Source organism: Calliphora vicina, chromosome 3 (genome assembly GCF_958450345.1).
Source record: "Calliphora vicina chromosome 3, idCalVici1.1, whole genome shotgun sequence".
In the NCBI taxonomy this organism is placed as follows: Eukaryota; Metazoa; Arthropoda; class Insecta; order Diptera; family Calliphoridae; genus Calliphora; species Calliphora vicina.
In genome coordinates, this window is record NC_088782.1 from 84,268,413 (window position 1) to 84,286,491 (window position 18,079).

At 29.3% G+C, this 18,079-nt stretch overlaps 2 protein-coding genes across 4 annotated transcripts in view; both read left to right on the forward strand.

Moving 5' to 3' along the window:
- The window catches only part of LOC135954437 (neuronal calcium sensor 2), a 205,136-nt gene that overhangs the window by 47,143 nt on the left and 139,914 nt on the right, over positions 1–18,079 (forward strand). Inside the window, exons 2-3 of one of the 3 annotated variants that reach the window (XM_065504609.1) lie at positions 16,404–16,828; positions 16,880–17,023. The exons of 1 other annotated variant lie outside the window; for it this stretch is intronic. In XM_065504609.1, coding sequence (XP_065360681.1) covers positions 16,718–16,828; positions 16,880–17,023 — 255 coding nt within the window. In that variant the 5' untranslated portion in view covers positions 16,404–16,717. The remainder of the gene's footprint in view (positions 1–16,403; positions 16,829–16,879; positions 17,024–18,079) is intronic. One more of the 3 variants, XM_065504610.1, reaches the window with a different exon arrangement.
- Positions 1–18,079, forward strand: part of Nca (neurocalcin homolog) — a 705,950-nt gene that overhangs the window by 47,140 nt on the left and 640,731 nt on the right. The window lies entirely within an intron of this gene.

Sequence of the window (18,079 nt, forward strand, 5' to 3'; positions counted from 1 at the left end):
TTGGTAATTGATTTACTCATTATAATAGAGAACACAGTACAAAAAAAAAAACAAAACGAATAAAAAAAATACGTTTCTCTATCTGTTTTGTACTCAAATGTACGATTGTAACAGTAAATTAAATAATGCAGAATAAAAAAATGCAAATAATTGCTATATATCCCACTCGCATCCCACTAAGCGACTAAATAGGTCTTAGAGGAATAGACCCAAGCTTTCTTTTGAACAAAAAAAAGTTTCAAAAAGGGTCCATTTTGGAAAAAAAATTGATTTTGCCAAAAAAAATCAAAAATTGCATGTTTTGAGTTACAAAACATTTATTTTAATAGATATCGAACTCGCATCTCATTGTCTTTGTAAATTCCCGGGTTCCCGGCTATTCACGAAATATATAATGATAATATAAATTAGGAATATTATAGCCAAAATTCATATAAAAACTTAGTGCTATAATCATCGAATTAATTCTTGTAATTTAATTTGAGCCTTAATCACTGAAATCTTAATTCGTAATTATGAAATGTTAGCCTTTCATTCTAGAAATCCATTCCCATAGTTTTTTTTTGTAAATTAATTATGTAATTCATAACAGAATTCATCCTGTGAATTGTTTTGTTAATTGTAATCTACTATAAATTGAACTAAATTTTTTTCTTCATTCAGTTTTGTTTTGCTTTTAATAATTTACAAAATTAATTGAGAAAAATTTAATCATTCAATAAATTTTTTAAACTATTGTGTAACGGATTTTTAATGGAAATTTAAACGGAAATTTATAATGGTTCAATAAGGGATAAATTCTATAAATAATGAATTCTCAAAGGAATGAATTCAATACACTTTTTAGTTTCACATATTTGAAATTACATACTCAGCAAAAACTTTCATTACCAAGAAATGAGTTAAAATGCAAAATTCTGGCACTTCACTACTTACATAATAGTATATTTACTCATTATTTTATAACTCATTGCTAGTTAGGTCGCGCAGAAGCCGTATCAGTAAAAACAATATGCAAAAGCACGACTCGAAAGTAAGCCGTTATATAACATATAATAAATAAGTCATTATAAGACAATTTCTATATAATGCAGACGGTATGTAATAGTCATTGAAAATTTTTGCTGGAAAATGAAAAAAACAATGTCTGTTGTTATGTAGTAATTGTTTTAAGGGACTACTGTTGGCCTATTTGGCACATATTATGGTGCAATTTATATCAGTACTTCTTTTAATGCCATTTATAGGTATTATACGTATTTTTATGTCTTTTTATCGAAGCATGACCAAAGTGTGTTAATAGGAAATCTTTATTGGTAGTAGGATGTAAATTTAGATGTCCCCGAATGCAGTATTCGTTTGAATCGTTTTTTTCTTTAAAATTTAATTTGTTACTAATATCACTTTTATATATTTTGTATACCAATTTAAATAAAATCAACCAATAATATGACATGAATAAGTTCTTAATATCTATACATTTTTTCATATTCTCAAGTTTTATCGTGCGTTACATCCATACAGTTTATGAACAAATTAATTTTACTTACTGCTTTTTAACCCACACCATGACCGATAAGTGTATTTCTACAATTTTCAAATAGAGTTCTAACTTGTTTTCTTTGTATGTTCGTCAGTTTTTAATTCCCGGGATTCTCGACTATAAATCCCGGGAATCGGGTAGTGAAAAATTTAATTTTTTTTAAATTATTTTTTTTCGAAAGATTGAAGAAATACCTATCTAAACTATTTGGGATACATTTTGCTAAGAACAATAGGTATAGTAAGTAAATATCAAATTTTGACCCCCTGCAACTCAGAGAGTTCTTGACCGATCTTGTTGAAAAATTGTGTCTGAATTACTCCAATAGGTCTAACCTTTGTGTAAATTTCATCCCGATCGGAAGAAATCGATTTTAAAACTTGGTTCACTTGACATGAAATCCCCCATATGTATGTTAAGAATTTCGATCTCAGGCCTTATTGCTAATTAGACCTTAATAGGCTTACGGCACTTTTTGAAAACAAATAAAAAAAACTATCTCACTTTTATCATTATTTTGCTCTTTCGTTAAACGAAAAATAATAATTTGTAGAAACTGTTATAAATTATCAGGTACGCGAATAAAACCATGGTCCGTATAGTGCTCCATGATTGTATGGACGGAAAAAAATTCTCTGGGTACTGGCCGTCCCCCCAATAGAATTGTTCTATGTATTGTAGAAACACGTCATGTAAAATATTATGATGATAGGATAAAGTCAACGCTGAAGTTTTGAGGTGTATTTACAAATGGAATTTTTTTTGTTTTGGTAAAAATTTTGTCATTAAATAAGTGTACGCCATTGTCGTCCTAATAAGATATAAAGGACAAAAAATGCTTATTATCCGTCAAAAAAAGTTATTCAAAATTCGCCAGGCCAATAACGTGTCTCAGGCAACTAGAACAAGAAATGTAGTATCAAAATTAGCATATTTTGTGAAATATTAAAATAAAAGCTCATTTTTACTTAAAATAAATCCATATTAACTTGTATATGAGTTTTTGTCTTCGTAGGATACCGTTAACCTATTTTGGTATAACCAAAAAAAATTAAAAATATGAAAAAATTATGTCCGTACCTGCGATCGAGAAAAACTATTTTTTTTGGCCATATTTTGGTGAATGAGCCGAATTTTCTTACTGTTATGAATTTTAAGTAAAACCTAATCAGAATATTATAGTCCAGGTAATTTTAAATATAGTCTGAAAGTTTTACTAAAATCGGAAAATGTTAACCCAATGGTATCAAAGTGAAGTTTAGAAATAAATTTTGGTTGAGCGTAAAAGTAGATAAAATTATGCATCACTAGCTGTAAAAATCAATCAACTAAGTTGTTTACTTTATTTTCAGTGAGCGGTCAAAGTTAGCAAATTATTGCTGTTTTTAAAAAATGTGAAAAAATTTGACATTTTTAAATTCAAGCGATTATTGTTAGTATTAAATCTATTAAAAGTAAATATTTTATAATGGAAACTTCAACATCAGGTATTAAAGTATATGTATTTTTTTATAAAAACTATGTGTAAATATTTTTAATCACCCCTATCGTGAAAAGCATGTGAAATTTATGTTCCCATGAAATATCTATTTCCCTCGAAGGTAAAATTTATCGTGATATTCCCCTGAACTTTTCATTCACAATAGTTGATTTTGTTCGTAACAGCAGTTTATTGTTTACAAAATTTTATCTAAAAATTTCACAACATGGGGAATTTTTTCACGTGAACAAAGTTTATGAACGAAAAATGGGAAAAGGGAACATATTTTATGTGAAATATTGATTCCCGATATGGGTGATTGATTCGCGATAGGGGTGAATAATTTTGATTAAGAAGGTCAAAAAATGGGATAATTTCCGCTTTTAATGAGCCACAACTATTAAGTTAGTAAAAGTTGAAATTAGTTTTATGGATTTTAGAAAAGTATAGGATATCAGGTTATATTTAAAAAAGTCCAGACAATGCCTGGCCCTTTTTTATTTTAATTTTTGTGTACAAACTCTGGTTGTTATTTATTGAACAAGACCAGCAAATGATAACGATGATGATAATGACGAAAAAGATTATAATAATGAAGATTATGATAGTTGGGATATTTGTGGTGAATTTGATAATTCAGAATAATAAAATATTTTAATATATTTTTTATTAAAAAGGTAAAACGAAACCAAAGATTGTGACAGTCACCTACTTGGACCTAGTTTATAAACCTTTCACTGACTGGGACAGTCCGGTCCAAGTGATCGCCATCTAACTGGAACTGTACTGCGATTCACTAACTTTTATAACGATAATCGTATCGTTAAAATAAATATAACGAAAATTTTTCGAATTTGCTATTCAGTAACATTTTTAACGACATTCGCTGTCGGTTGAAGTCAGCTGTTACTTTATGCAGTTTTTCATTCGTTATGTTAGCGACAATAATTTAAGTTGTGTTTATTTAATCGATAAAGTGTATTTGCAATTTTTTCTTCGTCATCTTCATCTTTTGTAGCTGGAACTATCGTAAAAATAATGGAAACACATTTTTGTTTACTTAACTTATTAATACTTACAATAAAATATAAAAAAAAAATATGGGAATTTGACGATTATAGTACTCTACTAATTATTCAAGTACTTATTTTTGTTCGCGATGTCCCAAAAGTAATCCTTTATATTTTGGCAGGAAATAAGTTGTTTTGTTTGTAGAATTATTTATAAAATTATGTATTTACTAAAAAAAAATAAATAAAAAAATGCAAGTCGCAGCCAAGTGTCGAACCAACAACCTTCCGATTGCTAGTCAACGTTGTACTCACTACACCACTGGTTAATTATTTCATTATGTGTCAAATAATGGTTTTCTACTTTTCGCTTATTTTGATATTTTGTAGACAGGGATATTATATCTTAAACAATCGTTAAAAATAAATTACTGAATCACACTATCGTTACTGCAAGCGATTATTTATGTCGATAAACATTACGATTGTCGGTTCGTTAAAAGTTAGTGAATCGCACTACTGGTGTTGGACCCATTGAAGGTAGAATTACGTTGTCCTTCATTATTGAACACAACATATTGAAAACGACAACTAAAATTTATTTTTATATATTAGGACGATCACGGACACTCACGACAATATGTTTTTTTTTATTAAATAGTTTCAACAATTAGCTACGCGTATTTTAATATTTTTTGCTTTTATTTACTAACTAGAAAATTTATGAAAACGACAATAAAAAAAATGACACTTCTTCTTCATTCTTATACTAAATTCGTAAATCACAGAGAAATGGTAGCAAGACATTCTTGCCAATCTTTAAATTAGATAAAAACAACACAGTTGCAAAAAGTAGTAGTATTCGTCACGTTGAATACTTGACTTTAATATCCTGTAGAGATATTTCTTTTTGGTTATACACCTTAGAGAAAACACGTCGACACACTTGTCTCCTAATATATAAAAGTAAATTTAATTTTGAACAAAGGACATTACTGCGAGGGAACAGTCATAAAATATAAGGGAATTATTTATAAAATAAACCAATTTAAGGACATATGAAAGGGAAATAAAATTTGGACAACAGGTATTCTAATTTATGATTACTGTTACCCACTGAGGGTACAGACGACAATTTCATTATCCATTCTTACTTGTACATATATACACTTCTGGAAAATTCCTCGGGATATTTACGTGAGTATTTATTTATGGTGAGTGATGAGCAGGAATTAAACATTGAGACAACACTGTGTGAAATAATCCCTGGGCAACTCCATCTATCGTCAATCACACACCTCACAAAATATCCCGAGTGAGTATTAGCTAAATTTCCCAAAACAAATAGTAGCCAAGTACAAAACCCAAAAGCTCAACAAAAGGAACAAAATACATTCCACAGTGGGCACTATATAACATATTCAAGAGCTAATGCTAAACATTTACTAATTTTTCTTTATATGATAGATATTTAAAATATATTAACACATATTATTGAAAACCCAACTAACAAACCTAAAATTAATCAAATATAATTGAAATATTAAATGATAATTCAAAATTTAAAATAATTGCATAAGCAAATAATCTTGTGTTGTTACCTAGGTATATATAAAGTATATTAACCAATGTAGATTATCCACGCAATATTAATGTAATATATTAATATATAAATAAACAAAACAAAATACTAAAAATATAGGTATGTATGTATATACATTCATATTTATAACGATATATATTCTAAAATCTGTATATATTAATATATCTGTGTATATATTTGCATACACACATATATAAGATATTAATAAACGTACCAGTTTGTTATTAATAAAAAAAATATAACTTATTCAAATATCTATATATCGTTATAACTACACCTATGTAAATACATACATTTATATACATCTATATAAAAAAAAATCAATAATTAATTAAACATAAATAAGTATATAGGAATACATACAAATAATATAATTAAATACGTAAAATAACACAATAATAAATATAAAACAAATTATATATATATGAATAAATAAACAAATAAATATATCAAAAATACAAATAAACAAACATATGTATATATATAAATAAATATACAATAATATAAATAAATATATATATATATAAGTAAATAAATAAATACATAAATATAACAAAACATAAATTAATAAACATAACATAACACAAATAAATAAATATATAAATAAATATGCATATAAACTAATAAAATAATAATCAAAACTATAAATTAAAACAAACAAATTAATAACATAAACATATACATAAATTTATATAAACACATAGTTAATATAATTAACCTTATGTTTATAAAAATATTATTTTTTTGATAATATATATATGTACATATAATTTAACTATATTAATATTAATTATCTTTATATTTTTTTTGTTATTCTCTTTGTATTTATATTTTTGTATCGTATTTTCTAATATTCATTTTTAGTTTAAGTTTCTTTTTGTATATTAAATAAAACTCGGATGTGAAATTTTGTGAAAACTAATATCGAAATAATGATGTGCTAAATTAATACCAAATGTTGGTCTAGTAGTGAGGTAGAGGTAGGTTGATTTGGGACATCATAGTAAACCTTGAACAAACTAAGATGTCATGGTTGACTGAAATATGTCAATTGGGGAGGGCAGTTTTCAAGGACATCTACATCTCAGTCCTTACTCATAAACTCCAGAATCATATTTAGGCTCAGCTAACTAAACCAAATTTTGGCACGAAAAATTTAAATGTAACCGACTTATTGACAGACACGAATCCACTTATACGACGAGCTAATGCCGCAGCAACCACCAGCGTGCCAAGTCTGTCCATGGAACAAAAAGAGTCGTTACAAGATTCCCCAAAAAGTTTTTATGTATTTATGATTAGTCATTACAAAAATTTAAAATATTCACTTTTGTGGCTTTTTTGAAAAAATTTGTACATTTATAAAATTTTGTGAAAAACAAATTTATACTAACATAAATGCTTTAATTTCCAATTTTATTCATTAATTTATCGGTTTTCATTCCAAGTTACAGCACAAATTGTGAAATATGGTCTTTTTTCCAAAAAAACAAATTCGGAATTTTATTTTTTTTGAGCACTCTAATGGTCATTGAAGCCCTATTATTTTTCAATAAAACTATTTCTAAAAAAACTTTCCAAAAAATTGGTTTAGACTAGTTTTTTAGAACACATATTAGCTCCGTAATAACTTCTTTATGGAACCAATTAAACAACTTAATTTCGTTTTAGAACATAAAATACAAATCCTAATTGAAAAATGTAATATACAATTTTATTATTTAAATACGAAAATCAATTTTGATTTTTTTCACAATATTGATTTGCTGTTGTGGGTTCCAAGCAATAGCTACTGGCTTCGCAAAGGATTATTATTTCGAAGGTTGCAATTTCAAACAAAATTCATTGATCTCAATGCCAAAGAAGAACCAGTACTGGCTGTATTCTAGAATTTGTATAGTTTAATATCACATATACACATCTGCTCAAAATAATAGATACACCAAAATTTATTTTTTAAAAACGAAAAAAAATAATGGTATATTGTAAAATTATAAAAAAAAATCAGTCGATTTTTATTTATAGTTAAAAGGAGAGTAAAAAAATATTTCATAATTAATAATAAATATTATAAAGTAAATTAAATTTCTTAAATTTCGAAAAATTTGGTGCTCATAATAATAGATACATTTTTAAAAATTCTTAATAAATTTTATCTTAAAAAAATTAGTTTATTATTAAAGTAAAGCTAGTATCCAGTATATCCACCTTTGTTTTGTAAAACTTTCTCCACTCTTCTGGGCATACTGGATATCAAGTTCTGACACTTCTCCAATGGAATCTCGTACCATATTTTTTGCGTTTTCTCCCATAAATCGTCTTTATTTTTGAAAACTTCCTTCGAAAGCCTTATCTTTAATTCACTCCACAAGTTTTCTATTGGGTTTAAATCAGGGGATTGGCTGGGCCAGCTTAAAACAGGTACGTTATTCTCCAAGAACCAGTTTTTAACTAATCTTGAACTATGTTTTGGGTCGTTGTCCTGCTGGAATGTCCATATTAATGGCATATTTTCCGATGCATATGGAAGCATTACGTTTTCCAATATGTCTCTATACCCACTAGCATTCATGGTATCTTCTATTCGGAATATCGGACCAACACCATTCCATGAAAAGCAACCCCAAACCATTATGTTTCCCCCGCCATGTTTTACCGTCTTTTTTGTAAATTTAACGTGGAATTCTTTTCCTTTTGGTCGGCGTACATTTCTTTGGCAGTCGTTTCCAAACAAATTTATTTTTGTTTCGTCGCTCCATAAAATATTTCTCCATTTTTTTTCGCCTTCACACCCGGACCATTGTAAGTGCTCTTTAGCAAATTCTAATCTTGTCTTGATATTTTTTTGGCGCATTAGTGGCACTTTTCTGGCAATTCTTCCCGGCAATTTAGCTTGTAAAAGACGACGACGAACTGTTTGTGGACTGATTTCGTTACATAGCTCCGCAGAAATAGCTTTCGATGATATGAAAGGGTCTTTTTTAACCATAAGGACGATCCGCCTATCTGTTTCTGGACTGGTTTTCTTTGGTCTACCGCGAGTTTCTCTTTTTTGTTTTTTAGATAAAGCATTTTGGACAAAATGTAAAGATCTTCCTATGCTCTTTGCTATTTCCCGTAATGATTTTCCTTGATTTCTCATCGTTTGAACAATTTTTTTCTCATCTTCGGTACAATGATGATTTCGTCCCATTTTCTTCAAAAGAGTCCTATTTTTTATAAAATTGTTGCTAAAATTTAAATTATACTTACTGTTTCACGTAAATAGGAACAAAAAATTGCACAAAGAAAAAATTGTATATAAACAAATTACAAATTACTGATGTGTATCTATTTTTATGAGCAAATAAGTTTTTGTAATTCAAATAAATTCGTTTTTAAAAATCAACATGAAAGCAAATAGTTGCCAGATTTTTGACTGACATGACATTGCCAGATAGAAATTTTAATAATATGATGTATTCTTAACGCTTGCGAGGAAATTTTCAATGTTACCGCCATTTAAATTTTTTCCAATTAGGTGTATCTATTATTTTGAGCAGATGTGTATGTATATATAAAAGTGAATGTGTGTTTGTATGTTTATTTGTTGGTTTGGCGTCTAAACGGCTAACCCGATTTGCTATACATTTTTACAGTATGTTCCTGTATGTCTGGAAGGAACTATAGGCTACTTTTTGTTTTGAATTTACAAGTGGGCGTGGTAATTTTAAATATCAAATATATTGGAAACTATAATAGCTATAGTCCTCAAATTTTGCATAAGCAATTCCACCGTTTCTATAGATATTTGAGTCAAAAATGGGAGTAGTAGCCACATAGGGCGTGGCACCTCCCATATGACTTAGTCATATGAGGCACCCGAGACATGGGGTTTAACCGCGTTGACGGTTAGGGCTTTAGCAGCCCTTGGTGGTACTTGGGGAGAAATCCAGAGGTACCTCGCAGCTTTGGTCACTACCAATTATTGCTTTGTGTTTTTTACATTCAGCCAACCTGGGTGCATACAGACTAGTCTGGCCCGGTGTAATCACCTGACTAGCCTGGGTCACAGTAGCACTCGACTCACCACAGCCCGTTACCATCGCTGTGGGAGTAGGGTCCCAGAGATTATGAAGCCCCCGACCGGTTACATGGGGCATGACTTGCGACCTTCCATTGCGTCCATACGGACAAGTTTAGGTTGCATTTTATGCCTGATGTCAGGTGTTGAGTAACTGCCGCCTCACTTACAGACGCAGACCACCAGCCGCCCAATATGGGAAACAGACGCTGGTGGATTTCGGACGGACAATATAGGAGCCCTTTGGGACCAGCCGGACAATAACCATGAAAGCCACCGCTCTCAGTGAGGGGAAAACGCTATCAGACAGAGGGGAGGGTAGTTCTTAGTGTCATGCTCACCGTGTGCCCTTATGGAATGGGAGACCCTAACAGAGACAGCCAACTCAAGTTAAACTGTCCCCTCCAGCATGACCACCACAGATCATCTCATTTAAGCCTCTACATCGCGTCAAAATCGTAGAGGACATAATATATTAAAAAATAGTAAAAAATCACAGGGTAGACATTTACAAAACTGCATCAGAAAATTATGCATTATGAATGGACTTTTATGTTAAAATATCCCTATGTATTTATATAATTTAAAGAGAGCACAACAACATTTCACACAGCTTTACAATATATGATAATTATGCGTTTGTGCAGATGTTTGTAACGCCAAAAAATATTGGTCTAACACCCACCTTAAAGTATACCGATCGACTTAGAATCACTTTCTGAGTCGATTAAACGATGTCCATCCGTCCGTCTGGCTGGCTGTCAATGTAAACCTTGTGCGCAGAGCACAGGTCGCAATATTGAAGATATTTTGGTGCATATAATTTTTCTTTGGCCTGAGGACCAAGCCTATTGAAACTTGCTGAAATCGGTCCATTATTTCACCTAGCCCCCATACAAATGTCCTCCCGAAATTGGAATTTATCGGTCATAAATGTTTAATTTATATAAATATCTACACATATTCCGCTCCAAATAAGTTTTATATATACAAAATTCATGTCACCAAATTTTGTTACCATCGCACAGTGGGGCAGAATCGAAATTTTTTGGAAATAAATCTGGCATTTTTAAACGGCTGGTCCGATCGGGAAAAATTGAATTGGGCGTAGCCAAGGAGTGTTCGAGGGGTATTCAAAGTAGGGTACCTTCGACATGTAAAATTTTTAAACACGTGGCATTTTTTTGTTTCCCATCCGATTTCAAAGAATTTTATATTTTTGGAGAACGCTCGGCTAGATCTTGAAACATGCTTGAGTGTGCTATTTATCTCTTATAATTTTCTAGTTGTAGGCATTTCAAAATTAAAATAATAAAAAAATATACTATTTTTTGAATTTTTAAATTGAAAATCTGTTATTTTTGGATTCGTAATTGATATTGCTCTGAAATCTTTTGTATGTTGTTGGTAATTTAGTTGTCTAACTAACAAAAAAAAATCGAATCCATTCGGTCCAAAAGTGCACCCTATATTTTTAAAAAAGCGGATCAAGGTATGGCAAAATTTTAAAATTTCAATTTTGAAATGCCTATAACTAGGAAATTATAAGAGATAATAAAATTCTTTGAAATCGGATGGGTAACAAAAAATGTTTAAAAATTTTACATGTCGAAGGTACCCTACTTTGAGCCCCCATAGCGCCGCCCCTGGATTATTTGTAGGGCCCATTTTAATAACTTAAACTCGAATACTCCTTGGCTACGCCCAATTCAAATTTTATTCCGATCGGACCAACCGTTTAGAAATGCCAGATTTATTTCCCAAAAAATTCGATTCTGCCCCACTGTGCAATGTTAGGTAAATTCTCTGCGAGATGTTAAGTTTTCGCTAATTAAGTTGCCACCAGTGTTGCCACTACCTCAAAATATTTGTAACCAAGTTTGATTAAAAAAATAACCAAAATGTTAAAAAAGTAACTAAAAAAAAAATTTGCAAACGTCTTTTTAACTTTTTTTAAAAAAAAAGTATGAAATTTAATTTTTTTAATACATTTTACACAGGTTTTTATACTTCAAGTTAAATTTTATGTCAAGATTTCAACATTTAAAATGTTATGAAAATAAATTCTTAATAGCAAAATATTCTGAAAAATCGACAGAAATAATTTTTTTTAAATATGTAAAAAAAATGTTTCCAGTTACTGAATTTTTACTGAATTTAAATCTTTTAATTTTTTTTAAATGTACTTCATTTTATCTAACCTCTACATGAATATCTTTCAAATAGTGGCATAGATTTTCAAATATTACACTTTTGCTGTGGTTTTGCTGAACATTTTTCATATTATCTTATTTGCGTTACTGGCTACAGCAAGAAAACTATTTTATAATTTTTATAAAATAAATTATTAATAAAATTTTTAATATTTGAATTGAAATATCATTGTCGTATACGACATTGGTAGTTTTTATTAGAGTATTTTTAATAAAATCTAAACCAATAGCAAAGGTTGAGCTAAATATTAACAAATAAGAAAGTATGATCGGTCAAGCCCGACCCTACACTAAAAATTTAAAATTTCAATAATTTATATTTTTGAGCGATTTTCGGAAGAGGGCCTTATATGGGAGCTTTGACCAATTATGGACCGATCACCATGAAATTGGGTTGTGTGATTTATGTTTATATGAAAGTTAACTATGTTGAATTTTGTGTGTATACCAACATTTTTAAGCGATTTATGCACGTTAAAGTGATTTTCGGAAGCGGGTCTATATGGGAACTATGACTAATTATGGATCGATCGTAACAAAATTTGGTGACATGAATTTTGTATATATAAAACTAATTTGGAGCGGAATTTGTGGAGATACATATATAAATTAAACATTTATGACCGATAAAGTCCAATTTCGGGAGGACATTTGTATGGGGGCTAGGTGAAATAATGGACCGATTTCAGCCAGTTTCAATAGGCTTGGTCCTTGGGCCAAATACCAATAATATATATCGAAATATCTTAAAAATTGCGACCTGTACTCTGCGCACAAGGTTTACATGGACAGCCAGCCAGCAGACCAGCCAGACGGACATCGTTTAATTCTAAGTAATCAAAATGAAAAATAAATACACATCTACACATCAGGAAAAAAGATAACCAATTTTTGTTATAAAACTGGAGTAGTGTGGGTAAAAATATTGAAAATATAATTTCAAATGCGAAAATCATTGGAGCTATAAGAAATAATTGATAGCTAATTCTTCCTTGCGCATATGAAATTTCATTCAAACTGGACTTATTTTCTCTTTAAATGTCTGCTAGATTTCACTATTCTTTTTGTGTTCGAAAATGGAATTTTTTTAAAAAAAAAAAACATTTAAAACGAACAAACTTAAATATAACTGATACGCTGAACACAGTTGTACGATTTTTTGCTGAACGACAAAAAATAAATTATTTGTTTTGGTTCAGTGTTGCCACACCCTCAAAATATTTGTAACCAAGTTTAATTAAAAAAATAACCAAAATACTAAAAAACTAACCAAAAAAAGTTTATTGCATGTTTTTAACTTTTTTTAAAAAAAATTTGAACAGAAGTATGAAGTTTAATTTTTTTAAATACACAGGTTTTTATTAGGGTGGCCCTTAATAAACGAAAGTTGGATTTTGGCCATTCTCACCCTCCAGTTTGGTGAACATTAGTAAAAAAAATCATCCTGAAAAAATTTTAGGTAAATCGGTTGGGGATAACACGTGCCGCAAGCCCTCTGAAGTTTTGAGATGCATTTACAAGGGGAAAAAATGCATTTTTTCAGTTTTTGTAAAAATTTTGCCATTAAAAAATTACTTTTGCAATTTAATTTAAATGAATCGAAATGTGTACGCAATTGTCGTTCTAATGAGACATAAAAAACAGAAATTGGTCAAAAAATGTTAAAGTTATTAAAAAATCGCCAGGCCATTAACGTGTCTCATACCACGTTTATACGTAGCCTATTCGCAAATATAAATTATTTGCAATTAACTAACTCACTGTTTATATGTCACATTAGTTACGGAAAATTCTTGTTTTTATGAGATGCCGGATGGTAAAATGTAATTATTTGGTAGTAGAGTTATTTATAGAATTTTTATTTACACAAAAAAATAAAAAAATAAGTCGCAGACCCGATTCGAACCTGCAACCTTCTGTTTGGTATTCTGCCGTTGTGCTCACTACACCACTTGTTTAGGTTGCATCCTTTTGGTAATAACTACATTAAACTTATTATACTATTTTTAACAACGTTAGAATTTATTGTTGCTTCCTTTTTTTATGCAACTTTGCTGGAAGTATTTTACTAGATTCTAGCGAGTAAACCGTTAACGGGTCCTTAAATATTGTTTGCCACCAAATTATGCTTGTTATTTTAGCATTAAAAAACACTTGTCAAATTGTCTTCGACATAAGCACTACGTGCATTTTACTAAGAAAACGCAATATATTCCTTCTACGAGGTAATATTTATTAACAATAAAAAGAGATCTTCGTCTCTAATTTAAACTTGAAATTTGTTTGTTTTATTTTTATAACAATTTTGGAAAACTTGGATTGATGCCAAACACCACTGCTTAGTTATTTCATTGTACATCAAATAATGGTTTTCACACAGTAATGCAATATTCTTTTCTGTTTTTCTAAAAATAAACATGCAATAAAAAAAAATGGGCAAATTGAAGAAAAGTAACAGTTTTTTTGTTTTGTTTGTTTATTTTTTTTTTTTAGACTTTACTACTTAAAAAGTAAGTTATTAAAAAAGACATTGTAGATTTGTAAGCGAAGTTTTTACTGGGTATTAGTGGCGGGCCTACGGAGGTTCGATTTTTTTTTAAAACATCTCTTGGAAAATGTAAAAAGTGCCGTATTTTTTAGGTTTTATCCCAAAAAGGCCTATATATATTCCGTAAAGAGAATTTAATGCAAAAGCGTATAAAGTAAATTTTTGCTTAGCGGACACAACACACCCCAGACCTATCCAGACTTGACCAATTTTTTAATAAAAAATTTAGATTTGAGTAAAAAATTCTAAAAAGGCAAAGCACCGAACCTAAAAAAAGCTTCATATTTGTACAAATTTTTTTTACTATCACACGGTAAATAACGTCACAGTAGGCACTTTTCTAAAAAAAACTCTGTTTTTGGAACACATTTTCCCCGGTATAGGAATTTCGGTATTTGAAAATAAAACAAGTAAGAAAGTATGGTCGGTCAAGCCCGACCATATTATACCCTACACTAAGTAAATGAGCAAACAGATTTTTCTTTTAAAATATCAATAATTAATATTCGTGAGTGCTTTTCGGAAGTGGGCCTTATATGGATGCTATGAGCAATTATGGACCGATCACCATGAAATTAGATCGATTGATTTATGTCTATATGAAAGTTATTTATGTTGAATTTTGTATGTATACCAATATTTTTAAGAGATTTATGCACGTTAAACTGATTTTCGGAAGCGGGTATATATGGGAGCTATGAATAATTATGGACCGATCGTAACAAATATATAAAACTTATTTGGAGCGGAATCGGCTCAGAAAGTGATTCTAAGTCGATCGGTATACTTTTAGGTGGGTGTTAGACTAATATAAATACAAACATCTACACAAACGCATTATACCCTCCCCACTATGGTGGTGTAGGGTATAAAAATGTCAAAATTTGTAATATCGTTGTTTTAAGGACATTTGAGTTTATATTAGTTCCTAATTTTGTTATGATCGTTAAAATTTAACATTAATTCAAATTTTATATTTTTCTTTATTGAAAATGACGTAAATGTAATCCAAATAAATGACGTCCCAAAAATTATTTAATTTTACTAAAATATCAATCTTCAAGTCCAAACGTTTTCAACAATATCAAATACTTATATAAAAAGCCTTTATTTACTCCTCAGAAGTTCCATAAACCTTGCCCCATTTGAAAAATTTGTACGTTTTTTTCATATACATATTTCATGCAAAATGTTACTAGTATTGACTTAACAGTTACTAGTGTTGTCTTACTAATATTGACTTAACAGAAAGTTAGGTATAACAAATTTTGCATGCAATATATGAAAAACGTATAAATTTTTCAATTTTCGATATCGTTACGATTGTATATTTAAATATTGAAAAATCTGTCTATAACAACATGTTTTGAAAAAAGTAACCAAAATGAAAAATAAATCCACATCTACACATCAGGAAAAAAATAACCAATTTTGGTTATAAATAATCAAAACGGTAACACTGTTTTGGTTATATGTAAATTGTATGAGAAAACATGAACGCCAACCTTGATTTGGGGCATATCCATTAATTTTGAGTAAATACAGTTATTGCCAATCCTTATTATACATACAGATATTGATAGAAAAATTGTACAAAAGCGGAAAAGTTACAAGTCTTTAAAGTTAATCTTTAAAGACTTTCAGCAAAAACTTAAATAGATTTTGGGACTACCGACGTCCAAACTTTATATCATAACATTTTTATTGCTTACATTTTTGGGTTCTTATTTGTGAAATTGATACATCAACTGCTACTGACAACGACATAACCTCAAAGTTATCTGTCTATAACATAGACATTGATTTTTTAAACAAAATTCTCACAACTTCTAATTATGAAATGCAAATATGTTTAAAGGATTTACAGAAAATATAGATTGTATTGAAATTTTGGCTTAATGTTTTTTTTTTTGAAGGATCAACTTTTCTTTGATTTTTTGCAGAGAATCATGTTAGATTTCTTAAAAAAAGTACGGCAACACCAGAAATCCTAGAAGTTATGTTAAATAACCTATCCAATTTTAAACAGGACGACGTTAACATTGCGCATGCTTATAAATATATATAATAATATTCGATTACCTGTTTCATACATGTATATGAACTGATTTAATTCTTGAATATCATTTTACAACAAAAGTTTAAATGTATTTTTTACAAAATTGTTGATTTAAAATAACCAATTATAAAGATTTTTAAATAGAACATTTGTGTTTTTGAATCAAGTCGAAAATAAAATAGTATAACGTTTTGTGTCATGGGGTGCTTAAGTAGCAAAGACCGTTTAACAAAAGAAGATATGGAATTTCTAAAATCTCATACTCGCTATGATGAAGCCACTATAAAGGAGTGGTATAAAGGATTTAAGGTAAATATTTTAAAGTATGTTATAATATAATAAAAAAAAATATTTACACAGCAAGATTGTCCCAATGGAAGATTAACACCAGCAAAATTTGTGGATATGTACAAAATGTTTTTCCCATCTGGAAATGCAGAGGAATTTTGTGACCACGTTTTTCGTACATTTGATATGGATAAAAATGGATATATTGACTTTAAGGTGAGTGAAAAATGTTACAATTATATTATAATTATTTTGAATTTATTAAATTATCCTTAACCTGCGATTTTAATTTTGACAATCGCCGAAAAATCATACGTTTTTGTAATTATTTGCCAATATATGTAGACTGATAAGTTACATGTCGAATTATTAAAAACAATCATTATACGTATATATGTTGTGTACTTTTGAATGTTTCGTGATTAAAAAAAACAAGTTTTCATATACATATTTACTAACTGAAATGATGAAAAGTTAATACGTATAATTTTATTTATTATCCAGAAAATATGAATAAATTAATCGTCTAATTGTAATTGTCTTGGTTGATGGGTCTCAATATGCTAAGCCTGTTGATACATTTTCACTGACGATGTTAGTGATGAGAGCTTCAGGAAGTTAAGATTATACACAATGGTAATTGGATCACTAACATTAAACTATAATTTATGGGATGTAATTCCATGCAACTCGACTGATGCCTAAAATTTTACCAAACAAATCTATCAATGTAGTGACCAATGGTATACCAAAATTTGGAACTTTTAATCCATATATTTATTAAAAGAAATGCTTAGAAACTTTTGGTTTTGTATACTTTCCTTCAATTTGCATATATAATTTGTACATAGTATTTATTAAATTTTGGATCCAAAAACGTAAAATGACATTGACTCGTATTACCTGTTTGTAAATATTATGGAAATCACTGTTGCGTCACACATAATAAGACAAATAATAGAATTGCAAAAAGGGCGTGTCATCTAACCAATACATGTAAATATTTTGGTTTCTTGGAAATAATTTGTGAATCTGGTAAGGCATGGTTGTGTCACAAATTTGGCTAGGTATGTACAGTAGCCCAATAAAGTCTACATACAGGAATTCAAATTAAATTTCTTTCGATGAAATATATTTGTTAACAAAATAAATTCACACCAAAAAAAATTAAAACAACATCACTTAAGTCGGGTTTAGCAACATTTCCTATCACGTCCAAAATTTCATCGTTATTAGAATTTTTGATTCTGAGTCAAATAACGAATTTTTTTT